Consider the following 27,404-nt stretch of genomic DNA (forward strand, 5'->3'; position numbering starts at 1 on the left):
CTTTGGAACACAATGGACTTTTTTTTTCCTTTTTGGCAACCCCTATTACTCACTGATGGTAATTAGCAAACCATCTTTGGAGGAAATGTATAATCAGGCAACTAAAAATGCCTTTTATGAAACTCCTCCTTGAAAATAAATCATTGACACTGCAAATGGTCAATATGTGCTCTTAATTTTAAACTAAATTGCCCATTGATTTACCAAGATCTATTTTCCTGACTCTGTAGTCTAGTGACATTCATTTTTTCCGAGGTTCTGAATTCATAAAAAGTGACAGTGACACAGTTGTTTATTTTGATTTACTATCTCAATAGAGTAAGCAATTAGAGTGATTTCTCCCTTATTCAGATTATATAGCTCTTTTCTTGACTGGTTCCATCATAAAGCCTCATTCTACGAGCACAGCACAAAACCAGAGTCACGATCTAAAGCTGGTCTTCCCAGGACACACAAGAGAACAGGATCGGGGTGACCCAAGCCATAAGAAGCTGGAGTCCTCACCAGCAGTGGGTCAATGCACTAGGCTGCCGGGGGAAATACTTGCTACAGGGAGGGACAACTAGAGATAATTATAATAAACTCAATCCACGCCTCAAGAACCTGAATTCTTCCCACCTCAATTTATGATGCAGTTTGGGACTTTCAGAAACAAACGGCACCTGTCCCACTGTCACGCCTTTATAACAACTTGTATCCCAGCACACCTTCCACCAACACCTTAGACAAGTTTCGACAAGTGCTGCTGAATCACTTGAGATGGGCCAAAAGGTCAGGGCCCTGAAACTTTGTCAGTGTGATTATCTAAAGCCACTGGAAAGCACTCCATGTGTTTCAGGGAACAGGTAGACTTTTCATTACACAAAAGCAGCTTTGTTTCTGTATACGTGACGCCTCCTAATTAGAATCAATGATTTTTTTTATTGTCGCTCCCGATAAGCTTGTTTGCCTAGCTTCATTTTCCTAAAACACTTTAAACGTTTCTAAGAAGGGCAAATGTCGGTAGAACACTGAGACAGGCCTTGACCCAGGGCTGTGGTATTGCATGATGTTTACAATTTGTCATCCTTGGGGGTAATTTTGCAAGCTTAAACACACTAAAGGACATATTATAAAGAGCCAGGCAATTTCATTTTGTTTGAATATATTTATGGAAATGGACCAAAAGTGTCCATAGAGGCACATTGTCATTTTTTCCTTGAGTGTGTGCCAGTTCATGACCAAAAGCAAGCATTCAGAGAATAGAAGAGCATTTATGACCACATTGTGTGTATCAAATAAGCTACTTTATGAACAGATGGGGAGTATTGTGTTTCAGGGTCTTAGTAAAACAGCCCTTCACACCAAATTTCTGTGCACAATGGTAGAACTCTCAGTGATTCATTTATAACCTTGCCCTTGATAATGAGCAGATCTCCCTTGAGCGTAAGTGCCTGTGGGACAAGAAGACATCACACATACTCATGGCTTAGAAAGATGACGAGCAGGGGGGAACTGTGACCCAAAAACATGTAATTTGGACAAGGTGGGAAAATCTGAGTAATCCACTTGAGATAAGGAGCATTTCCCCAGCAGTGGTGATTGTATGGCAATGGAATCCTTGGAGAGTCAATAAGAAAAAAAAATGGTTGGGCTGGGAAAGATTTAATAAGTTGAAAAGCAAGTTATAGGAGCCAGCACTGGAAAGAAAAAAAAATAAATGGTCTTTAAAGCTCTTTGATGAGACCAGGTCGCCACTCACAGAAAGCTCCAAGATCAAGATTGAAATGTTTTCTTTTCAAGGAGATATAGAAAACAGGGGTAAGTCAGAGAAGAAACAGGGGGCACTTCTAGTTCCTTGTGTTAGATACTATACTCTGTGTTCACCAATACTCTGTGTGTTAAGTGTCCTCCTAGACACACAGGAAGACCACTCTTTCCAACTGTGTTTGCAGTTAGCTGAGGTCATGTGACTGAGTGCTACCGAATGGGATAAGAAAAGTCAAGCCTGTCACTTCCATGCCTGGCTCCTAAAACCTCTCCACAATCCTCAACAACATCTCTTTTACCCTAGACTCAGATTGCAGAGCCATTAGATTGAAGGATCCTGAGTCACTATACAATCATAAAGAGTTAGCCATATTAGAACAAAAACAAGAAATAAACTCCTATCATAGCAAGCCACTGAGATTTGGGTTAAATTATTTTAATGTATTCCAATAGTACTCCCTTCTTATCATTTGCCTTTTAAAATATCATGTTACTGCCCAAGAGTATCTTTCATCTCATTCCTAAGCAGAGTGATCTCGGAGACCATCAAGAGCAATGGAAAAATTAATTTGTTTTTAGATCATAAGAACACAGGTTACCTAAAGAAAACACGTGGCCGGCATCATTTTCTGAGGAGCCAGAGAGAATAAACTGTTCTTCTCTTTCCTATGAATTCACACAAAATCATTTTATTTCTTTTTTATTTTTAAATTTTTTATGGGAAATTTCAAATCTTCACACAGTGCAAATAACAGAATAGTAAACCTCTATGTATCCATTACCTAGCTTCAAGTGTGTGTGTGTGTGTGTGCACGCGCGCATGCACATGTGCACATTTGAGGTCTACAGTAGGTTAATCATTGGGCCACGTGCTGTGGGTAGGATTCAAAGGTGAATAATTAATGATCTTTGAATATGTAGTAGGAAGAAGAGAGTCTGAATCTCAAATCCCAGAAATTACTTAACTCTGAGGGTGATAGTGAGAATTAAAGTAACATAGTAGCTCAGAATTCGTGTAACATAGTCATTTTCTTTCACCTCCATTTCTCTGAACAAGTTTTTGGTCTAAGGAAGAGGTTTAATACTTTGTTTCTCGTTAAAATGTAGATACCCTTGGGAGAGCCAGCACACTGAATCTTTTCTCAGCTGTTCACCATTATATGTATGAATTTCTCTTTCCTGCAGTTCTTTCCCAAAAACAAGCCTAAATTCTATGGAGAGGAAAAATAAGGAGCAAGGCATGGGGCCTGTGAAGCAGCATGGAAACTCTGAGGGAAGAAGGCAGTAGGGTTCACCACAAATGAGATGAAAGACAAATTTCTATTTCAGAATTTTGTTTAAGGCCAAGTCCTCCATTTTTGCTTCATTACAACTGTTCTCTCAACCCCAAATCCATTCTCTTGGCTAATAAATCACCATTTGCTCTTCGGGGCAATTTTCATACTAGACACTGGGACTAGGGATGGGGAAAGACAGTGACAAAAGAGAGTCAGTAGTAACAATATGTCTCATCAAAAACACATGCAACAGGCCCAATACCCAGGCCCCTATTTAAAAATGAAAGCACTTTCAAACAAACATTCTAAAACACAGAAAAGAAAACTGTCTGGTGAGAGAAGCCTGAGAATCTGCCTCATAAATTTTAAAAGCAAGGATCCAGGACCAATCAGATGCCCTCTCTAGAACACTCTGAATGCCTGAGTCCACTGACCTGGGCCTTTGGCTGTGCTCTCCGGTCAACAGGCAAATGACTCTACAAACTTGGGTGTCTCAAACCCAGGGGAGGGCTCGTGCTGCCAGAGAAAGAAGCTCAAGTAACAAAAGGCAAGTCTTCCTTTCAAGCTGCCTTCCCCAGTCTAGAGAGACATGGGGTTCTATGGTGTTCAGGACTGAGTCACTAGGAACGGGTGCCATTTTGATGGGAATTGATTTAATTTGTTCTCCTCTAAACAGCTCAAGCATTTCACTCTTTTCTGTATTAATTCATTCTGAGCAGAAAAAAAAATTCCAAAGTAAATCTCAGCAGTGAAGGAAAAAAATCTTGAAAAGGCTGACAAACTCAGCATAATGAGCACCAGTCCAAACCTTTGTTTAACAGTACAATACTTCACTCTCTTTACAGATTATAAAAGGAAATATTTAACTAATGGAAAGCTACTCATACTTAGGATAATGTATGCAGCCTCTGTCCACATCTTAATCATTCTACATAATTGATCAAATAACTCTGGTCTCTAGTCTTCCCCAGATTTTTAATTGTTTTCTTTAAAGTCCACAACAGAAAATGCTTTCATGCTAGACTACATTGACATGTTTCCCTAGCTGATCACTTGGCGTAAGATAAATGTGTGTTTCATATGATAGCTGCCAAGGGATATGTTTTAATGAGGAATTAAACTATAAACTTTAAGAGATAATGGAGAAGGCCTGGGGAAGTCAAAGTTTCATTTCGCATCCACTGAAACACAGTGCTTGCTACCTAAGTGATGCTACCCTCCTAAGATATTTTTTATTGACTACATTTGCATTTATATTAACTAGGTTTCCAATTCTTAAACATGATCCCTATTTGGTAGTATAAGTCCTTCATGACTTCTTCCAGCCTCACTTCCACTACTACCTAGTCTTGGACAATCAAACTACTTGAGAATTGTTTCTTCCTCTGTGCTCTTTCATACTCCTGTGCTATTTCATATGGTGATGTGCAGGCTTAAATGGCCTCCTTTCCTTTCTCTGTAAGAATTACTGTCTTCTTTCAGGATGCAGTTACCTCCTCTAATAAGCCTGCCCAATCTCTACAGGCATACTTGGGAGCTTCTTCCCCTAGTTTTCCCATTAAAAGTTTGCATAGCCATATATCACAGCCCTTGTTTTACTGTTTACACAATTGTTACCCCAATAGATTGTGAGCTCCCAAAGAGAATGTCTCATTTATTTCTGTACCCCCCAGATAAGGTACATGGTTTGCACTCAGTGATCAAATGAATGAATGAACACACAATGAGTGAACACATCAGGACACATACTATTTGGGTAAGGTAACTATACACCCTAATTTTTTTCAGGACAATCTTGATTTAGACTGACGTTCCAGTGAGACAAACCCACTTTCACTCTCAAAAGTGTGCTGATTTGAAAAATAAAGTATATGCTCACCCTAATTTTAGAGCATTAGGGTACATATTTACCCAAGCATATTGCTCCTGCCTGCCCAGAAGCTGGTCATATCATATTCCAATTCCTCAACAACTTTTCTAACTAATCATTTAAAAAATTATTCAAAATTCTCCTTCTAACAAATTAAGCATTCTCCCTACTCAAGCTCTGTACCTGTGGCCCAAGAAAAGGAAAACAAATACTGTGCTGCAAAATGAAAACACACAGGTTTCATTCTACTTTCTCATCAAAGTCCTATCTACACCAACCTCCTATATGAGCAATGACACCTATTGGACAGATTGGTCTTCCCTCTGGATAAAGGACACAGGATTCCCAGAGTTAGAGCAGACGTAAAATCAAGCCTTCCCTACGCAGGCTCTGGGTTAACCAACCACAGATCCACTGTCCAGGGTTACAACAAGCATTGTTGTATTGACAGCTTAGAAGCCCTGACTCAGCAATTACAGTAGAAACTAATAAATTTGCCTGGAAAAAAAAAAAAAAAAAAATCTCTTTTCCAAATCATTCTACCCAGAACTTGAAGAAAACATTTCTGAAAGATCAAAGAGAATCAGATGACCTCTTCTTTTTGGAAAAATAAATGTGTTTGGTCTTTCACGCTACACATTCAAATTCTATCTGGACCCAAAAATGACAACACGACCAATCAAAGAAAAGGCAATCAAGAAATACTCCAAAGGTCACAAAGGGTGTTTCTAATATATTGCCAAACTAATTTTCCACACTGGTGCAGTCTGAAAGAACTGAGAAAAACACATTTTAGAATCTATATATGAACAAATCTCCAAAGGTTTGACATACATTCCCTTAATCAGATCATTTATGAAAAGATTTACATAATTCTTTCTAATTTTAAAGATATTATTTCAAGGCATGAAATTAGAGAAAAACCACAAAACAAATATGAACTAAAAGGAACATTAACCATCATGTAGTTAATGATTTTGTTTAATGAGGATAAAGCCTCAAATATTTAACCTCTTAGGGTTGCTCTCATTATCTATTGTTTTTCATTAATCCTAGAATCACAGGGCAAAGAAACATAAACCACGATTAGCTTTGAAATGTTTGCCCAAATCTGCTATGAATTTATTTTCAGGACAAAGTTCATGAAAGGTCAGTTCCCCAGGTAAACTGAATTAAATGCTTTCTAAAGGGAAACCAAATTAAACCTTTAACCAAATGGCAAGTTTCTAAACTGTGTTTTGGGATATGAAATCCGGTTTGATAGATGCCTTATGTGGTCAATGCCCCATCTAATGAGGATTTCTGTGGTTTCGTTTTTACCTATACTAAGGGATTTGTAATTTATGGTGACATATGTGTCTACAGTATGTTGAACATGTGCTTACATAGATAAATATGTTTGTATCTCTTACATAAAATTGCTGGGAAAGAAATCTTAAGATTTGGTTTTATTTTTTAAATCATGGAGTTTGCTTTTAATATCTGACAGACCGATGCCTTGTGGGATATGACTTGGAAGCTACACTCACTCTGATCTTTACCAGATGTTCACCGGTGGTGTTTCAGCCTCAAGAGACAAAGAGGATATTAATGTTAATTTTATTTATTTAATCACATCAGGCAGATTTGATAAAAGAGAAAATTCAGTATTTTGGTAATTTACCAACTCTTTAGAAATGTCCATAGTAGCAAAAGTGTTTTGAAGATCATTTTCTATTAAAAGCTGAAAGTCTGCATTGTGTTTGGAAGAGAGAACACTCTATCTTACCTTTAAAAATGGGAACAGCGTGACAAATTTGCCAGCTCCACTGCTAAATGAAGGAGGCAAGGAGGTGGTGACAACGTATACATGGTTCAGTGCAAGACTCCTCCCAAACTTTGACTAATAATTGTAAAGAAAGAGACTCTGAACGTGAAATGGACACTCAGTTGAAAGCCTTCTGACACTACCAATCACTCTAATATCTTATCTTGTCTCTGAATTTTATTACAAGAGAACATTAAACTACCCTAATCATTGTCAGGCCATTGATAATATGGTAGAGATTACTGTCAGGCCATTGAGAATAAGTAGACACGTACTGTCTACTAAACACTGCATCTCTGCATCTTAACAGAAGTAACAGGGTAGGCTTTTATTTATCTAGCACTAATGTCAAAACTGGAAAACTTTTACAATACTGGTTATCAACCTTGAGTGCTCATTAGAATCACCTTGGAAGCTGCATCCCAGGTCAATTACATCACAAATTTTGAAGATGGGACCCAGGTAGGGGTACTTTGTAAAACTCCCCGGGTGATTCCAGTGTCAGCCAGGGTTAAGAACTGCAGCCTCAGAAGCTCTAAGTATGGAACAGCTAAATAATTTAACAGTCTTGGAAAAAATCAATTTCTCTGGGCTTTGTTCTCATCTAAAAAAAATGATATGGGTGGAAAGAAATTGGAATGTGATAGTAATTGGCTTTCATTTATTTTTAGATAAAAATATATCCTTATAGCTATGAAATATTTCAAATAGGCAGTAAAGCATACCAAATATTACAACAGACACCTATGACACCTATATTACCACCATCAAGTTAAAATAACAGTATTTTGCCTTATCTGTTTCAATTCTCTCTCTGTAAAAAAAGAAAGTAAAATCCTCACATCCCATCTCTTTCTATTTCTTTCCTTTTGAGAGGTATCCACTATCCTAAAGTTACTAATTACCCTGCCCACATGATTTTACTGTTTAATCACATAATTATTTATCTATTGTATAATATTGCCCGGTTTGTGTTTAAATATACATAAATTGTATTAATACCATATACACCCTTGTGCACATATTTTTTTTACTCAACATTGTTCTTTGAAATGTATCCATGTTAACAGATATATATGTAATATATGTATGCGTATTTTACTTTTAAACTCCTTTATAATATTTCATTAGGAATAAGCCACAGTTTATTGACTTATCTATGGACACTTATTTACACTTTTTTGAGAAACAAAAGCAATAAACACCTTTTTTCATGTCTCCCTGCCACCATATACAAAAGCTTCTCTAGGGTAGGCACCTTGACACAGTTTTATTGGATAGACTCATCTTCAACATGACTAGGTATTACCAAATTGTTCTCCAAAGTGGTTACACCAATTTACTCTCTCCAACAATGTTAAAGTATATCCACTTCTCCATACCCTTATTGATACTTGGTATTATGATAATTTATTCATTGTTGCCAATATGAGGATTATGAAGTGGGGATTAAGAATTATGCTTAGATGATATCTTCCTAAGGTCCTTCTGGTCATAGACCACATCAACACCAAGTCTTATCAAAATAAAAGTGGACGTGAAAAAGTTCTTCCACAGCTTACAATGAATTTACATTTCCTCAAGACATGTCTTAGGAGGCCAAAGCTGGCCTGTGAAGCCATACATCAGGCCATAAAGAGGAATGGGGACATGGTTCCAGCTCTGTATTTATTTTCTTGAAATCATAATCCAATGTTACTTAAAAAGCAACACTGCCCAATATTCAAGCCAAAGCAAATACTCTGGATTTTGCCAGGCAAAATGCCTGTGGAGAAATGAGTCAATTCATACAAAATTCAAAACTGGTCTTTGGTCAGTGACATTTTCATGAAAATCCGTGGGTGGGTAAAAGTTTTGAAAAATTCCTTTTTGCCATTGGATAAAATTCATCCAGGAAAAATAAAATTTAAGTGGAGACCCACATTCCCCCTAATTCCCTTATCAGCACTTCCTAACCTGCTAGCACAACTGCTTTCAATCACATGTGAAGGCAAGTCATCCGTGTTTCTGATCCTAGCAACAGAACCCTGTGTCCCTCTACTCACTCGGCCCCGGATAGGCAGACAGGCTTTCTCATGAGAAGCACCAACAGACAGAGCATGCCTAAGCTCATTCAGAACACACTCACTGGGCATGTTACCCAGCCACCTCATGCTCTTCAACTTAATAACAAAAAGATCTACAGTAAAAACATTCTCAGGGTGCACACTGTTGGAACCATTTACTATGGATACTGTTAGGGATGATTAGTGTACATCTATAGTTTGGGGTTACACTTCATGTCGTCCTTTTAGGAACATGAAACAGGGATTTGGGAAAGGGACAAATTCAGAGACTCCATGACTTGTTCTGACCTGTGACCTTACCATCTCAGAAAAACTTAATAGAATTCCACAGTTATAGCCCACAATGCTCAAATAATTTGATAATTCTGAGATTTACCAAGGTTGCAGTTGGTCTAAGCTCAGGAAGGTCTAAATAGAGAGATTTAGCACCTAGAAATTACTATAGTTAATAGATAGCAGTGAATGGAGTCAGGTATTTTTAAATGTAATATTGGCATATCCTGGTTTCTGACTAGCTGAGGTCTGCCTGCCTGTCTACAGAGGCCTTTACTTCTCAAGCCCTTTGCCACTGGATGGGAATGTCTCTGCAATCGAGACCAGGCCTGGAAAGAGAGCAGCTGCTTGGGTTTTCCACCGAAGCAGTAAGAAAGAGATCTATAGAAGGGTGGAGTTGGGGGGGGGGGGGGGAAGGAAAAGAACCCATTCTCTTCTTCCAGTAAGTTAACCAAATAATAAATTCACAGCCCTCCCCCAGTTCTACCACCCAGAATCCTGAATGATGTGAATCCCAGGGTTCTGATAAGTCCAGGGAGTCATGGTCAGAGATTCTGAGAATGCGTTCTCTCATGCATGACATGGAATTTGGCATGAGGGAGGATACCAGTGGCAGCCGCTTACTGTAAGCAAGCCGTCACTGAGTTAGCCCTCTCACACACCCCTATTTTACCATAACTTCCAGAAGCTCTTTGTGCTGCTTGTAGTCATGGTCACCAAACACAATGTGGTCATCATTTCTTTCTTGGGTCAATAAGCTAAGCAAGTGAAAATGACTAACTCTAACTATAATACACACAAAATAGCAGTTAAACATACGTAAAACAAAAAATGGCCTGGGTCTTACAATCTAGACTGCTCCGAGCCCTGCAGTGTATGACAAGCCACAAAAACCAAAGATCACTTCGCATTTCCAAAAGAAGAATGTGGCCATTTTACTTGGCCAAGATCTTGAGCTTTGAGTCAACTACCATCAGATTTTAAATCAGTAGGAGATGAAACATTTTAGTTGTAACAGTTGTATGTGTCTGGACTCCAAGGCTATAAATATGCATTTTGCAAAAGGCAGAAAAATACACTTTTTCCAGGTGTATATCTACTTTAAAAACCAGGGTATTCTATCCTTGGATTACAACTTAAGAAGACTGCTAAACTTTCACAGCAAAATTAATTGCTGCCAGTTGGCTATCACCCTACAAATCAAGTAGATGACATGTAGCAACATAACAGTTTTCAGAAGACATACTGCCCATAATATGTATGTTTTAGAAGAAAATGAAGGCTTCCTGCTAAAAATATATAGCCCCAGAACTAGAATTGCAGCATTAGTCAGCTCCTAAGAAACCCTGTTTATTATTTGCACTATTACATGTGTAAATAAATGCTTTGTGGTCCTAGATTCGATACACTGTTAAATCACCAATCTGAATTTTATAAAGATTCCATCTAGAAGTGGGGAGTGGGCAGATCAGAGGGAGAGAAATTATCTCCCATACATCCTTAACAATACAATGAGAAGCTATGCATAAGCCTGCAAACATTAACCTATCAGCTTATTATTTCACTGAACTATTTCTATTTTTGATATTCATCATGCACTTCAGCAAAAGTCAACTTTATAAAGTTATATGTCTTTGGAAAGCCCGGGAACAGTAGGAAAATGGGGAAATCCTATTGCACAAAAATTAATTTTGCAATGCAAAAAATATTTTTCTGGATAATTCGAGTCTTTATGTTTATTTCAGTAAAGCCAAATCCAGTAAACTATTTTCAGCCAGGATTAGTCAGAACTAAAAGGTTGGACTGTTTTCCTTCAGAGGCTGAATGTCTTTCCTGCCTGCAATAGGCCGGTGTGTTCCAGAGTAAATGGATTTGCCTTCAATTGCTTGTCTCTTTCTGGCATTTTTAATGCAGAACCCTAGTGACAGAGTAAGGTTTTGCTGTCTGGAAAGTAATTATTCTTTTCACTCATATAACCTGGCATTCTCGCAAGGTATCAGCTTCAGGTTTTCCTTGAGAAAAATCACAATGTGGTGCATAATGTAGTGACAAGAAATGCAATTCCATTACACAAGAAATTGTTAAAACTCTTTCAAAAATACCTACCGGGCAGTGAAAAAGTGCTTTGAATACTTGCATTATAGCTATCACCTGTTTGGTTTGCTTTTACATGAATCAGAAACCTTGGCCAATCTATAATCAAACATACACATAGTCCAGATTCTTTTTCATCACTGACATGCTACAGAAAGAAGGAACTCGGGCTGGGGAACCACAGTACAAATAAATTTCTGTTCAAATTGATTTATATATTTCACATATTTAGTGACCTGCACCATACTCAATATCCAGGGAATACATAGAAATCTTAGACTTCAACTCTAAATGAAATATTTCTGTCCATCTAAACTAATATAAAACATATGTTCTTCTTTTTCCAAGACTTAAGTGAGCTGTCTGAGATTGTGCAAAGCCATCTCATGATCCCAAGGGTGATGCCCTGCTTATAAACCCTGAGGGTTTCTGTGAGGTGTGAAATTGTTGTGAAATCATTTAAGAATCATATTATTCAAAAATAGTACATTTTGCCAAGAAACAGAGAGAGTTCCAGGATGGATGTTGTGAAAGGCAGAGGCGAGGAAGAAAGAGACATCAGGCCCACTTCCCTCAGCACCAAAGGCTTCCCTGCTCTTTCTCCTCATACCGCTCTACAAAATTGCCTCTTAAAATTAGTCAAGATCCTGCGAGATTCTGCTCCTGTGTATCCCCTGGGTGATTTTATGCTGACTATAAATCATTAGCTAGTCTCTCAACCCTGGAAGGTACAGAGTGCCGGCATGTGGATGCATGCCGGAACACTTTTACTAGCCAAGTTGCTAAATGGTGAGTTCCTTTTCAAATACCAAAACCACTCTTCTCCCCATCCCAGTTCTAGCCGGTTATTGGAGGGAAGGAAAAGTCACTGAATACTTGCTTTGGAAAAGAACTAGAGCTTGCTGATGTGCAATCTGTGTCTTTCTGCTCTTGCACATCCATTCACATTAAGGAAATTCATAGTTGGTACCTGGCTGGCATCTCCTTTCCAAGATCACCTGCTGGGATGGATCATGTACCTTTGCAGGAGGAAATATAGAAATGGAGAGCCACTAATCATGGAATAAACCTTCCCCTTCCTCAAGCTGAAGAGGAACCCCATCTCATGGATACCTAGACCACCACGCATGCAAACTCCATACAAGAAGAAAAGGTCCTCTGTCCCATGGGCCGAGTTGGGAAAAAACACACGTATGCAAAGTAAGCCGGGCCTTCAAGAAAGGCCACCCCTTGCACTTCGGAAACTCACCGTACACTTGTTGGGCTTCTCCCCGGAGTGGACTCTCATGTGGATCAGCAGTTTATAGCGGGCGTTGAAGGGCTTGTATCTTCGAGGGCAACCGGCCCAGAAGCAAGTGAAGTCCTCCCCTTTGCGCTGGTCGATGTGGACCTTCTCGATGTGCCGCACGAGCTCCTCCTGCTGGTCGTACAGGGCGCTGCAGTCGATCCACCGGCAGCAATGCTTGCCCCCGACGTCGTCCATCTCCCCGTCGTCGTCCAGGGCAGCCTGGGGCAAGGCCAGCTGCTGGGCGTGGGGCCCGAGCTCCGGGTGGTGAAGGTGCGGGTGGGCATGGTAAGGGGGTGGGGGACCTTGGGGCGGCGGCAGAGGAGGGAGAGGAGGCGCGGGGGGCAGGTCTAGGGCGCTGCCCGGGAACTCCTCTAGGCGTTCGGTCTTGAACAGGCCGGCCGGCTGGCTGTCGGGGCCCGGCAGGCCGTGCTGCACCACCATGTTGTTGACCAGGCCTGGCTGGAGGCCGCCGTGCTCCAGCTGTTGCATGCGCTCGTACTCCAGGGCCCCGTCCTCGCAGTAGGACGGCAGCGCCAGGCCTCCAGGGGTCACCAGCACGCCCTTCTGGCTGCTGGGCACCGGGCACGGCTGGGGAATGCAGCTGCCGCGCACGCCCAGGAAATGCCCGTAGACCTCTGGCTGCGGGGACATGTTGGCCGGGGAAGCCCTCGACCCGTTGATGTAGGCCACCAAGGACGTGGGCGACGTGCGGATGATGGTATTGAAATCTATCCCGATGCCATCCGACAGCGGGGACAGGGACAGTGCTCTCTTCTTAGAGCGGGCCGAGTGGGACCTGGTGGATGAGTGCCGAGGACTAGGGTAAGGAGAGTGGCTATTTTCCATGCCAAAAAGGTAGGATGGCAATGAGTTAGAGACACTATTGCTGGACATGGATGTCCCGGGAGGAAGGCTAAGGAGGTCCCCTAGATCAATGCCATTCTGAGAGCTGTGGTTGGCGGAAAGCGAAGGGAGGGCCCTGTAGCCGTGAGACCACTCCTGCTTCACGCTCGAGGCCGACTGACTTTCCGTCAGACTCAAAGTCGTGGACGCCAAAGACTCACGCGAAATAAGGGACCTGGAACAGCAGCCAGAAAGGAAGGGAAAAAAAAGATAAACATTTTAGCAGGATATGGATTGCTTAAGAGCTAAAAGAACACTGCACTGACAATCCCTTAAGTATTTCCCCTAATTACGTTCTGTGCTAAACACACATTCTTGGGCTAAGATAAAATCCAAGGCTTCTAGTTCCAGGTAAATAACATCTTACCAAGAAGAACAATAAAACCTAATGCTCACTGAAATAATGTAACAAAAGATCTATTGTTATAAATAATCTTAATACTTTAGTAATAAATAGTCCTTGCTTTATTTTTAAATAACTTTTTCAATATGGGGGAAAAATTAGAGACCAGGGAAAAATTACTGATACCTGTTAAAGCCAAACAAATAAGTACTTGTTAAGCACCTACTGTGTGCAGCATGTTATGACAGGCTTTTCAGGCAATACAAATCTAAATAGAATCCCAGCCTTCAAGTAAAATCTATTTGGGAAAGTAACATATAAACTCATGCTTTATTGGAAAAAAAGTAAACCCTCAAAGTCAAAGGGTTATCCAGGGGACTTAATAATTTCACAATTTAGTTTCACTGATATTAAGGAATTATCCTGATTTTTTTAAAGATAGTAATTCACATTGCCAGTACTTAGTCACATCAAATCACCCCAAGAAAGGAAAAAAATATAAAAAGCAGCTATAATATATAAAGGAGTAACAAACTGATAACAAGTCATATCTGGAATTAATGCATTGGAGCCATGCAAGATTTAATCACATTTGCTAGCTGGGTTTTCTGTGAACTCTCGTCCTTAAATCCAAGCAGCTTTGGGCCAAGAGCAGATCATTCACTTTCTGTAGTTCACTTTTGCAACAATTCCTCTCCTATTCTTCTTACCCTTTAAAAAACACACCCTATGTCTCACAATATATTATCTGCATATCAAAATGGTTCATAATGTAGCTCTGGTCACTTTAAAATTAATTTTGTTTTACTGTGACCTTGTTGCCTTGAAAATAAAAATCACTTCTCAATCTTTTGGCTAATATCAAGTGTGAAAATAATTGAGGAGAAAAGATATGTCCCTTGGATGAAAACTTGCCACAAAGGCAAGACATAACACAGTGTATTTCTTGACCGGGACATGTTGTATATCAGAAGAACCTGGCTTATTATATGTACCTGCCTTGACTCTCTACTGAGATCTTTTTTTCTAACAAAAAAGTTAATCACAACAAAACGTTATATAAAACGTGTGTCTTCTCAAAACGAACACATTATTTCCAACTCTTAAACATCAACCTGTCGCAAAGGAACTGAGGGAAAAGAGAAGCATTTTCATCACACCTGTTCATCTTACTCCATTTCACAAAATGGAAGCCACAAACACCATTTCCTACAAGCATGTGATATAGCAAGAAAAACATCTCAGCTCCAAAATGCACAGTACAAGGTGATAACACCATGATCAACGAGATGTTACCATCAAGTGAAGTGATGTTTATCAATGACAAACACAGCAGGAATTTACATACAGTTGCCCTTGACATAGATTTTCCTCTTGGTCCACATCCTTAAATTTAGGTTGTAGTCTTTTTGCAAGCCCCAAAGTGGTTTTGGAATCATCTAGTTTTTAATTCCCCAAGGACACTTTTCAATTATTTTCCCAGCATACTCAGCAGCATGTGGCTCTTCCTGCAGAGCTCAGCTGAAGGATCCTGGTGATTGGATGTCAAGGGCCTTTTGGTCTCTTCCCCAGCAAAATCCAGGAATTGCTTTCGGACCCAAACTAAATTAGTAGTCCTGTCATATATAAGGCAGAGACAACTGACTGCTTTACACCCGGAGGTTGAGAAGGTTCATAGAACATAAAGAACCAGAGCTTTGGCAGAGCTACGTGCCTGAATGGATACACATTCTCAGGTGCTACAATTGCCTGTCACTGTCATACTGGAGCATATTAGATTGTTAAGTCATGACTAACAGACAGAAGTATGTTATCCACCTATATATACTTTGCTTATAAAATTGTATTATTTGGTTTCAGGGCAGCCTATAGTGAAACGTTCATTTGCTCCATTGTTGAGAGATGATTCTCATTTCTCTCAAGTTATACCTAAATATGGCTCAATTTAAATCTGAGCATAAAGCCATGCAGGCACATTCTATAACTTCTTGGACATCTGAGTTTTCTAAGACAATTATCATATATTTTTCAGAAAGCAAATTCTATATTCTATTCATTAAAGTATTAATATGAACAGAGAACTCTCTCCTATCTCAAACACCTAATAAGAACAAAACTTCCCCAAATGGCCTTTGCCTAGCAGCCAGTCTCCCTCCTGTGTGATTACTCACGTCTTTTAATCTTTCAAAGCTCTAATCCTTGACATCTCTCCCCAATACACGAGCTCCCAGTGAGAGTTCTCTTCCCAAAGAAGTTATATACTGTCTGCAACATGTCTTAAATGTAGCTAACTTCAGGCATCTGTGGGTGTTATATTCTTCAATAAATTTCAAAGTCTTTTAACAGGAGGGATCGTTTTTATCTTCCCAGTGCCTACTAGAATGTTAGATACATACTAAGTACTCAAAAAACTGTTGATTAGGAAAGTAAATAAATAATCAGTATAATGACAATGGAACATTATTTATAGCACTCACAAAGCGTTTTCTCTATATATGATCTCATTTGATACAACCTGTCAGGTAAGTAACTGGATTTTTAAAATAACTTCTATTTTACAAAGAATAAAACAGGGTTTGGGAAATTTCTCCCAGTAACACACACACACACACATACATACATACATACATACATACACACACACACCCCAAAGTTCTTAGAGAAATACAAGTGAAGCTGTGCTTGATAGACGGTGACCTACTGGATGATACATATTCTCTGTTGTTTTCTTTACATTGTATCCCACATGTGACCCACAGTGCTCTGCTTAATTGAAAGACCTGGTATAACAGGCTTAAAGTCACACAAGCTACGATGGGCACCCAAATTTTCTGTTCTTTCTGCAATAATATGTTGAATGAATGTGAATGGTTCCAAAGGGTTCTCCTCGCCTCTAACTCCTGCTGCTACCCACACTAGGCCCATGGCAAAGAAAGTGACAGCTGTATCATCATTTGAGAGCAATCTCCATTTCCATATGCTCATCTGATCCTAATGATACTACTTCTGGTGATTGGTTAATTTGGTACTATATGTAAAAGGAAAGAAGATATATCTTGAACAAAATAAAACTAATAGGAGAACTCAGAAACCATCAGCAAAAATGATTAGGGTGGCTGGTCAAGCAAGAACTCAGTAACTTGTATGGGGCCATAAGAGCATGAGAGGCCTGATGACCATGTTAGATGTTTGCTTCAATGCCAAGCTCAAAATAAGTTCTAATAGATCACATGGAGAATTCCTCAAAAGAAAAGATGTATTTCCTATATATGTAGATCATGAAAAAGATGGCCAGTCGTAGTCTATCTGGAAATTCATGTCTATGTGCCTCAGCAAATTCCCCAAAAGAATTAGTACTGTATTTAAAGACAGGATGGCTTTATAAACTGTTACAATTTACAGAGAGCCTGGAGTGCATCCTCAGCCCCCTTAGCCTTCTCTCACCTTTGTGGATATACTCTCAAAGGAAACCATCCCCAAGAATTTCTGATTTAGGAAATAAAAATCTAAATACAGTGCCCTTTTGGATCTGGAATGACATTCTGTGATGGCTGAACTTTGTCACTGACAAGCTAAGCACCTGGACTTTCTGTGTCGTGGTTCCATTGGGTCTTAAACAGAAATATTTGCAGGTAGTTTATGAATATTTAATCATAAAATGCAGGATTACGATGCATGTGAAAACACTAGAAAAGCTAAGTATGCTACAAAACCCATGCAGGTAGCATCTGATCTCTTCTACTACTCAATGTTTGTTAAGACTGCTCTATGAAACTGCTGTATGATGTTATTGTATCAGCACCTCAGCCTTGTCATTTTAGGGGAAATATATACAATGACCTCTGTATTCGAGTTTTGGCAATGCCTAAATCAAGAATGTCTCCTGGATCTTCAAGATGGTAAGATATAGTTTGCATTTATCATTAAGCACAGGTAATCAGAAATGGTTAGGAGATTAATCTAGGCAAATATACAGCATTAAGGCATGATTCTTATCATTGGATTAAATAGAATCCAACAAAGCTAAGGAAAAAGAGCTTTTCCCAAGATGAGCACACCCAAAAAACATACCCAAAGGAGGTCAAAAGAAAAAATACAAACAGCCAATAAATCTATGAAACTTCATAGATTTATTTATGAAAACTTCAATATTGTCAATAATTTAGACTGCAAATTAAGATAAAATAACATTTTACAGATCAAACTGGCAAAGTTTCTAAACTAGCAAAAGTCCTAAAAATAATAATACCTACTAATGAATGGTGTCTTAGAAAACAGGCACTCTCTTATACTGCTGGTTAGTTTATAAATTGCTAGTGAGTTCCCGCAGTACAATTTGATAATATGTATAAAAAGCCTCAAAACTCTTTTAACACATTTTACTTTTAAGAATTTATTCTAATAATCAGAATTGTGCACAGAAGATGTACAGAGCTGATCCACTAAAGCATTATTTATAATATTTAAAGAATGGGAAACAACTAAGTGCCAACTAACAAAGACTGATTTTTAAAATTATAATTTTATTTATAAACTTTCTTTATAAAGTGGAATCCTGGACAGGAAGAAGCCATTATATGATGCTGAAAGAGGATTTTATTATAAAAGCTTATAATTGTTAACTGGAAAAAGGTAATTAAAAACTATGTAGATTACTAGATCAATTTAGTGGAAAGGAAAGCCTATGTTTATTGTATATGTTTGAATATAGCTAGAAGGATGTATATCAAAATTCCACCCATGGTTGTCTCTGCAGATAGAATTTAGGATGACTGTCATTTAGTGCCTGGTACTTTTCCATGTTTTCCACATTTTCTGCAGTGAATAAGAATTATATAATCAGGAAAAACAATACATTTTGCAGCTTTTCATAGGGCAGCATCTCTCAAACTGGACAGTTCATGCCTCCTTTTCCACTTCCATCCACTCCCAGCGTGCCCCCAATGTATAAAACACTAAGCTGAATCTCTCTCCATCTTCTCTTTATCTCTAGTAAAATGCTGAACTTTGCCTCTTATTGAACTGTTGCCCCTTATTCTTTCTCTCCATTGATGAAATACACAAACCAAGGCTCCAAATAAATGCAACCATTCCAAATTGCTAAAAGTAAGTTCCATATTTCACCAAGCCAATTCCCAATTCCTGTTTCTTTGCTCATCCTGAAAAAAAAAAAATTCCATAGAAGGACTCAAATAATAAATATATAGTCAAAAACACTTGTCAGTGAACCATTAAGGTATTGTCTTTTAAGGTTATAAAATTATGCTGAGGAATCAAATATGCCAGAAAACAATGAGATAATGACCTCTCTCTGGCCGACCCATAAAAGGGACTGCATAAGATATATGGCTTAAGCAGTCTGTGCCCTGACTACTGTCAGTTTCACCATTAATTATGACTTCTGCCTTCAAGGCATGGGCTGGACTTGCCACAGAAAGGAAGCTGAAGGCTTCCCAATGACACCCACCGCATGAGCACAGTTCATTTTACATGCAGCACTCAGCAAGTCTGAGGAGTCCCTTAAGGCATATTCATCAATGGGAAAATGACAGCAGCTTCCCATCACAAAAAGTCTCAGGTGAAAAACAAGTTTCTATCTCATGAAAAAAATAGGCATAAATAAATGATTCAGGAACTATGATTTCAGAGTCTCAAATAGTGACTAGGAGGGACAGCACAGAGATACAAGAGGGGAGAACGGGGTTGGAAGGAAGGAAAGGAAGAAAACACAAGATCCCAGAACTGCAAGGCACATAGCAGGTTACCGATCCCAAAGAAGAGGAAGCAGGGGCTTAGAGAGTAAAATTCCTTTGCAAGACCATAGTTATGGCAGAACCAGAAGTAAGAGGCAGAAACTATGGATTGTGTTTTTCCAAGAAAATAACTTCCAGACGATAAAACAATTTATTTCAAACATAAAAATAGACCTTAAACACTGCACAGTGTTTTAGTTTTATGCCCCTCCCAACTAATATCAACCTTGAGAGCGATAAAACTTTGTCTGAGGGGTGATTTCCCTTTTCTATTCAATTCCCTCCTTTGGAGATAGATACATGGCATTTATAGTACCTACTTACTCTGGAACCTAATCGACGTTGTGTTGAAATGTTATGTAACTCAAACACGAAAGTATGCCTTTCCAGACACATCAGAAAGTCTTAAAATTTATGCTTTGTATCGTTACTCTCTCTACTAGGCCCCTAAACTTCAACTATTATATTACACAGACAGTAGATACTTAACAAATATTTAAGTAGATGGGTAGCTGGATGGATGCACAGGTGGACAAAACAGATTGTAGAGCTGCCTGGAAACTATGCATCATATTCATAGAAAACCTGGCAGGTAAGATAGGTGTACATGGACCATGCAAATTTACTAGGCCATGATATGACTGCTTCACCAGAAACTGACAAATTTACACATCGTGTTTCAGTCACTGAGGCCCCACAATCTCAAATTAGGTATTCATTTCACTCACACCACAAGACAGTAGATATTAAACCATTCCTCCCAATTAAGATGATATGATGGCACATACTTAGTTTTAGACATATTCCCCTACAAACCTCAAATAGAGTTGCTTGAGTGTGTAAGTGTATGAGTGTGTGTATTTGTGTGTGTGTTTTTGTGTGTGTGCATTTGTGTGTGTGTGTGTGTGTGTGTATTCAGAAAGAGAGGGAAAACACTCATGGGGTGTGTTTATACCATAAAGAAAGGGGAAAAAAAAGTTAACTTGAGACCTGGTATCTGAAGGAGGTATATTCAGGTTGGCTGCATTCATTGCCCTCTGTAAGCTAGGACTGATCTGGTTGCATGCTGTAGAGACCTGGCTTGCTGGAGGTGAAATGGGTCCCAGTCGCTGAACCATCATGGGACTGCTGGTGACCACTAGATTGTTGCAGCTGCCTTTTCCAATGGACTTGCACTGAGGCCCAAAGCCAAGAGCCCCTAAAAACAAATGAATCAGGTTAGCTTTCATGTCCCTTACATCAGAAATCAGTAAACACAGACATGTGCATGCTTATATCAGGACCCATCTTTAGAGACAGTCCTCAGATCATTTCTTTATTTTTTTTAATATTGGTGATAGCAAAAAGCTTTCTCCAATTCTAATGACAAAGCCATAATGCTATAAGAGAAAACTTCCCATAATCAGCACTCATACAAAATGTGCTTAAATTTTACTCCTTCTATGTATAAGTGTCCAGTTATACTAAAAATCATATTTTATAATATCCTTCCCTAAAGGATTAAGGTGGTAAGTAGATGGGATTGCCTGTATCAAACCAAGTTTTTTCCTAGAATAGCTAATATCTTGAATCACCCAGCAAGGAAAGTTGACACTACTGGAAAAAACCTGTTTAACTGGTTTGCTTCATTCCAAATCTGTACTTCGAAAAAGTCTCTTTACAAGGATGTAGTCTGGCTGTGTCTCTCTGCTCTTGACTTTTTTCTCCTCACCTCAACACATTGTCATTGGACATCTACCCAATTTTTTAAAAAATCAGGATGACAGAGTTGTAAACAAAATGCCCATTTGAAAAACAGCATGGTAACCAAATTGGACATAGATTTTTCATTTTCATTAGTAACAATCACTGTAGTAAAAGCTGGTACATACCCAAAGGGGAAGGAAAAAAAGGAACCCACAAGAGTCTTTGTCGTTATGGAAAAGTGAAAAGCAAAGACTTTGAGAAAGGCAAACACTGCCATGACTCATTTATTAAAAAATCATAAAGAGTTGAATCATTCTAGACATTCTTGTTACATGGATGCATTTTTTCAAACTTTTTTTTGTCAACTACCTGATCAAGTCTCAGTAACTATACACTCTGTTCTCATCTCTAGCAAAAAAAAATATATACGATCTCAGTCTTTAACAAATTAAGTTTTACATTTTTCTCAGCAAATTTCCCATCTTTTTCATTGGTATATTTGGGATCGAAGTAGGAAGAAAAGTGTCACTGTCACTTTTCTTAGCTGTAGGGGTTCATAATTTCCTGTTTTGTTTTCCCCAAAATTAAATCTATTGATTTAGAGCCTTTACTTGTCATCTTTTGTAACATTCTTCCCAAGAGCCCTCCAAACAACAGAACAAACAGGACATTGGAACAATCACTGTTTCCATCAATGCAGCCCTATTTCAAAAATGCTGGGGAGTCACAGCATCATTAGCTGCCAGGAATCCTGGTCTAGTGCAGACTTATGGGACACTAAAATCCAAATGGCAATTGACCTGCACGAAGTCACACAGGGATTCAAAGAGAGAACAGAAACTGATTCTACTAGAGTGTATTTTGATGACACCTGTGTGCTTAAATTTAGGCTTTGATATGCCTAGTTTCTTTCTTGTACACTTTCCAAGATTATTCGCTCCAAAAGAAATTTCTCTGATTTTCTTTCCCAGATACATAAACCAGAACCTCTCCTTTACCCCTCCCATTGCAGTTTATATCTGATCCATCTTCTGTGCCTTAAAAGATGAGTTACAGATATTCCATTTTCATAAGTCATAAGTCACTGTTTTATCAGGGCTTCATCTTGACACCAAGAATAGTAGGTACACTTTTATGTAATGCATCATAAATTCAATATCTTTAAAAATCTCAATAAGCTACATGCATTAGCTTTTCAAACTCCCTTTTTACCTTGATAAAAAGGCAATGTGATGGTTCACAGCCTAGTCCAGTATATAAGACTGAATGAATGAATTCTCTATATGAATTCTCTCCCCGGGTCCCATTGCTACTAGCCACTACTATTAAAAGCAACATCAAATATCAAGTATTCTGTCAAATTTCATGTCATATATTTATCTAAGGAACTCAGTCATTCCATGCCTATTTCCTCTTCAGTTAAAAGGTATTAATATCTATCTACCTCTAAAACAAAGACATAGCAGCTTGAACAGCATCCAAGAAATACTACTTGATGGCAAAACATACTAATAGAGAATTTCATAAAACTAAAATGGCACATATTGTAAGGTGTATCATTATTTTATGTACCAGTAAGAACATGAACTGCCAGTCCAACTAGTGCATGATGTCCAGATTTCAGAGATGTTGTAATATAAAAACATGCACACCTTAGAGCCAATACAAACTAATGTGATCACTGAAACATTTATTTTAACCCTTATCTTGTTCATGCTCTTCTGTCTGCCTGGAATGCTCTTACCCTAACTTATCCACCTAGTGAGCACCTCTGCATCTTTAAGGTCTCAATTCAAGGGTCACCTCCTATATGACCTCCTCCTCTACTACCTGGTAGGCAGATCTGACCACTGCTTCTTTCATTTGTCCACATCTGCCATCACACATGTGCCTCAGCACCCACAGCACTTCAGGGAACTGGACTCTGTATGTGCCTGCCATCTTCTCCTTTTTATACTTCACTGCTGTTTAAAGACAAAGTCCTTGTTTGAGGCATCTCTACTTCCTTAGCACCTAACCTAGGGTCTAATGCACATTACATAATAAAGTCTATCCAGTGAAATTAGAATGAATGAATGAAAATAAAAGATCCATATAAGTGAATATTAAATACTGACAACTTATTCCACTGAAACTCTCCTGGTTATCTTTTTTGATACACAGTGCCATTTTTCAAAAAGCAAAAACAAAACTCCAAGTCAATCCTTTGATGCCTCGCCACAGAATTTCTAACTAGATCTGAATGGAATATGAAGTCAGTGGGGGTAGTAATTATAAATCTATCTTTCTGGGCCAGAATTTTACACTGGTCAAGGCTGCCTCTGTAACTCTCTACTCTGGATTCATACATTCACATTGTTTCTTGCTTTGTAGTGAAGAAAGGCTAATTATCTCCCTAATATCTCCACATTCTTACTATACCACCTCCTACTCCCAAATTCACTGGTCAGCTTTACACTTGATCTTAGCCAAAAGGCCAAGAAGCAATCACTGGTCAACTTTAACACCATCTAAGCACAAATGGTATCACAAATGGTATCCTTGAAGCATGAAAATTAATGGTGAACTTCTTGGGAACATATAAATGTTTGTGGTACAACTATGAGGATGTTCTGGTAAATGGAAAATAGCATCATCTGTCTCACACATGCAGGCAAACAAGTGTGACCAAGAGCCACTGTGCTCAATACAGCCATCTAAATTTTTTCATAATGCCAGAAGCATAATGAACACCTATACCTCCAGACTACTCAGAATTGTGCAGTGTCTTGGAGTGTGGGCTCTGGAGACAGCTTGCCCGGGATCTGCTATTTGGGGATTTAGGCAAATTACTTAACATTTTTGTGCTATATTTTTCCATGTTTATGTCTTCTCATCTGCAAAACAGGAATAAAGTTAACCCTCCCTCTGATACGGTTTGGATCTGTGTCCCCACCCAAAACTCACATTCAACTGTAATGCCCAGTTTTAGAGGCGGGGCCTGGTAGAAGGTGATTGGATCATGGGTGAGTGGATCCTTCATAAATGGTTTAGCACCATCCCTTTGGTGCTGTTTTCATGATAGAGTTCTCATGAGATCTGGATGTTTCAAAGTGTGTGGCACCTCCCCCTCTCTCTCTTCCTCCTGCTCTAGCCATGTAACACATGCCTGTTTCCCCTTCGCCTTCCACTATGATTGAAAGTTTCCTGAGGACTCCCAGAAGCTTCTATGCTTCCTCTGTTAGGCCTTAAGAACTATAAGCCAATTAAACCACTTTTCTTTATAAATTAACCAGGCTCGGGTATTTTTTTATAGCAATGCGCGAACAGACTAATACCAAGGAGTGGAGCATTGCCATGATACCTGAAAATGTGGAAGAAGTTTTGGAACTGGGTAATGAACAGAAGTTGAAAGAGTGTGGAGGACTCAGAAGAAGACAGGAAGATGTGGAAAATATTGGAACTTCCTAGAGACTGCCTGAATTGTGACCAAAATGCTGATAATGATACAGACAGTGAAGTCCAGGCTGAGGAGGTCTCAGATGGAGATGAGGAACTTGCTGGGAACTGGAGCAAAGGTCACTTTTGTTATGCATTAGCAATGAGGTTGTAGGCATTGTGCCCTTGCTCTAGTGATCTATGGAACTTTGAATTTGAGAGTGATTTAGTGTATCTGAAGGAAGAAATTTCTAAGCAGCAAAGAGTTCAAGATGTGGCCTGGCTGTTTCTAACAACCTGTGTTTATATATGTGAGCAAAGAAATGACCTGAAACTGGAAATTATATTTAAAAGGGAAGCAGAGTGTAAAAGTTTGGAAAATTTACAGCCTGGCCATGTGGTAGAAAAGAAAAAAGCATTTTCAGGAGAGGAATTCAAGCAGGCTGCAGAAATTTGCATAAGCAAAGACAAGGCAAGTACTGACAGCCAAGACAATGGGGTAAGGCCCCAAAAGCATTTCAAAGAACTTTCTGGCAGCACCTCTCATCACAGGCCCAAAGGCCTAGGGAGGCAAGAATGATTTTATGGTCCAGGCCCTGCTGCACTGCACAGCCTCCGAAGAGTGCTCCCTGCATCCCAGCTGCCCTAGCTCCAGTCTTGGCTCAAAGGGGTCCAGGTACAGCTCAAGCCTCTGCTTCAGAGGGTGCAAACCACAGACTTGGTGGCTTCCACATGGTGTTAAGCCTGTAGGTGTACACAATGCAAGAGTTGAGGCTTGGGAGCTTCTGCCTAGATTTCAGAGGATATATGGGAAAGCCTGGATGTCCAGGCATAAGCCTGCTGCAGGGGTAGAGGCCACATGGAGAACCTCTACTAGGGAGGTGTGGAGGTGAAATGTGGGGTTGGAGCCTCCACACAGAGTCCCCACTGCAGTACTGCATAATAGAGCTGTGACAAGAGAGCCACCATCTTCCAGACCCCAAAATGGTAGATGCACTGTCAGCTTGCACCCTGCACCTGGAAAAGCCACAGGTACTTAATGCCAGCCCATGAAAACAGCTGCCAGGGCTGCACTCTGCAAAGCCTCAGAAGCAGAGCTGCCCAAGACCTTAGGAGCCCACCTCTTGCACCAGTGTGGCCTGGATGTGAAACAAGGAATTAAAGGGGATTATTTGGGAGTTTTAAGATTTAATGACCGCCCTATGGGGTTTGAGGCTTGCATAGGACCTATAGTACCTTTATTTTGGCCAATTTCTCCCTTTTGGAATGGGAATATTTACCCAATGCCTGTACCTCCATTGTATCTTAGCAGTAACTAACTTGCTTTTTGATTTTACAGGCTCATAGGTGGAAGAACTAGCCTTGTCTCGGATCTGAGTCTTTGGACTTTGGACTTTTGAGTTAATGCTGTAATGAGTTAAGACTTTGGGGACTGTTGAGAAGGGATGATTGTATTTTGCAATGTGAGGACATGAGATTTGGGAGGGGTCAGGGTATGCTAATATGCTTTGGATCTGTGTCCCCACCCAAATCTCATATTCCATTGTAATGCCCAGTTTTGGAGGTGGGGCCTGGTGGGAGGTGATTGGATCATCGAGATAGAGCCTTCATGAATGGTTTTGCACTGTCCCTTTGGTACTATTCTTGTGTTAAGAGTTCCCATGAGATCTGGTTGTATAAAAGTGTGTGGCACTGCCCACGGCTCTCCCTTCCTCCTGCTCCGGCCATGTAAGATGTGACTGCTTCACCTTCACCTTCTGCCATCACTGAAAGTTTCCTGAGGCCACCCCAAATACTGTTATGCTTCCTGTTAAGCCTGCAGAACTGTGAGCCAATTAAACCTCTTTTCTTTATAAATTACCCTGTCTTGGGTATTTCTTTACAGCAATGTGAGAACAGACTAATACAACTTCATAAGGTTGTTATGCCTCTAGTATTAACAACATACATACATAGAGGACTCAGCACACTATCAAGCACATAGTAGGTACTTAATGGATGTTAACTACTATTGTTATTATTGATACTATGATTGTTACATGCCTGTCATTGCTTTTTTGCTCCATTCTCTTTCTAAAGAAAACATTCCTTTACAATTCCTTGCACAAAACAAGATAGTAAATGATGCTGTTTAATTCTCTTCTCATTTCCAATATTCTTTCTGTTTTAAGTCTACAGCCAATTTTTTTTAAAAACACCACGTGTCATCACAGAAGAAAAGTTTTCAATTGGCCAAGTTTGAATGTTCCTTAGCTTGTTATTCCTGAAAACAAACCATACAACTTTTCTGACTACCAGATGTGCCAACGACTTGTGCACTGGTTTTCATTTTGAAACACTGCTTATTTTTAGAGACTACACGATGTATTTTAAAACTGTGTTTACTGCTCAAATGAGGACCTAAGTGGATGGCATTCTGAGTACCACATACATTCTAGCCAAATCAGTGTATGCTAGTAGGGAATGCAAACGTTTTGCATTTTCAAATTTCTGAACCTAGAGTTCATCTTAGCAGGGCATGTTTTTAATTAATGTCTTCATTAGTTAAAAGGGTTCTCTTGAAGTCAAATGGCTGATTATGTCACAATTATCACTACTGAGGCTGCATCACTCAGGATTATTTATGTGTATCCACTGGTTCTAAAAATGACATAGATACAGGGGGAACAAAAATGAAATATATTTGGGAAGAGCAGAGAGAAGTAACCAACAGTAATATTGTTATTGTTCATTTATCTGACTCTTATCAAATGCCAACCACTAGCCAGTCAGTCCACAGAGAAAATGGTGAGCAAGATTAACCCAGTCCCCCATGGAGCCCACAGTCTAGCCATGAAGATGCACACCAAACCAACCATTCATTATAAAAGAGGTGATC

At 39.4% G+C, this 27,404-nt stretch overlaps 1 protein-coding gene across 4 annotated transcripts in view; it reads right to left on the reverse strand.

Annotated features, from left to right (window-relative positions):
• GLIS3 (GLIS family zinc finger 3) overlaps window positions 1-27,404 on the reverse strand; it is a 482,116-nt gene that overhangs the window by 294,690 nt on the left and 160,022 nt on the right. For all 4 annotated transcript variants that reach the window (XM_037997443.2, XM_037997446.2, XM_007969360.3 and 1 more), the window contains 2 exons: window positions 20,414-20,621; window positions 12,386-13,502 (listed from right to left, as the gene is read on the reverse strand). In XM_037997443.2, coding sequence (XP_037853371.1) covers window positions 12,386-13,502; window positions 20,414-20,621 — 1,325 coding nt within the window. The remainder of the gene's footprint in view (window positions 1-12,385; window positions 13,503-20,413; window positions 20,622-27,404) is intronic.

This window comes from Chlorocebus sabaeus, chromosome 12 (assembly GCF_047675955.1).
Source record: "Chlorocebus sabaeus isolate Y175 chromosome 12, mChlSab1.0.hap1, whole genome shotgun sequence".
In the NCBI taxonomy this organism is placed as follows: Eukaryota; Metazoa; Chordata; class Mammalia; order Primates; family Cercopithecidae; genus Chlorocebus; species Chlorocebus sabaeus.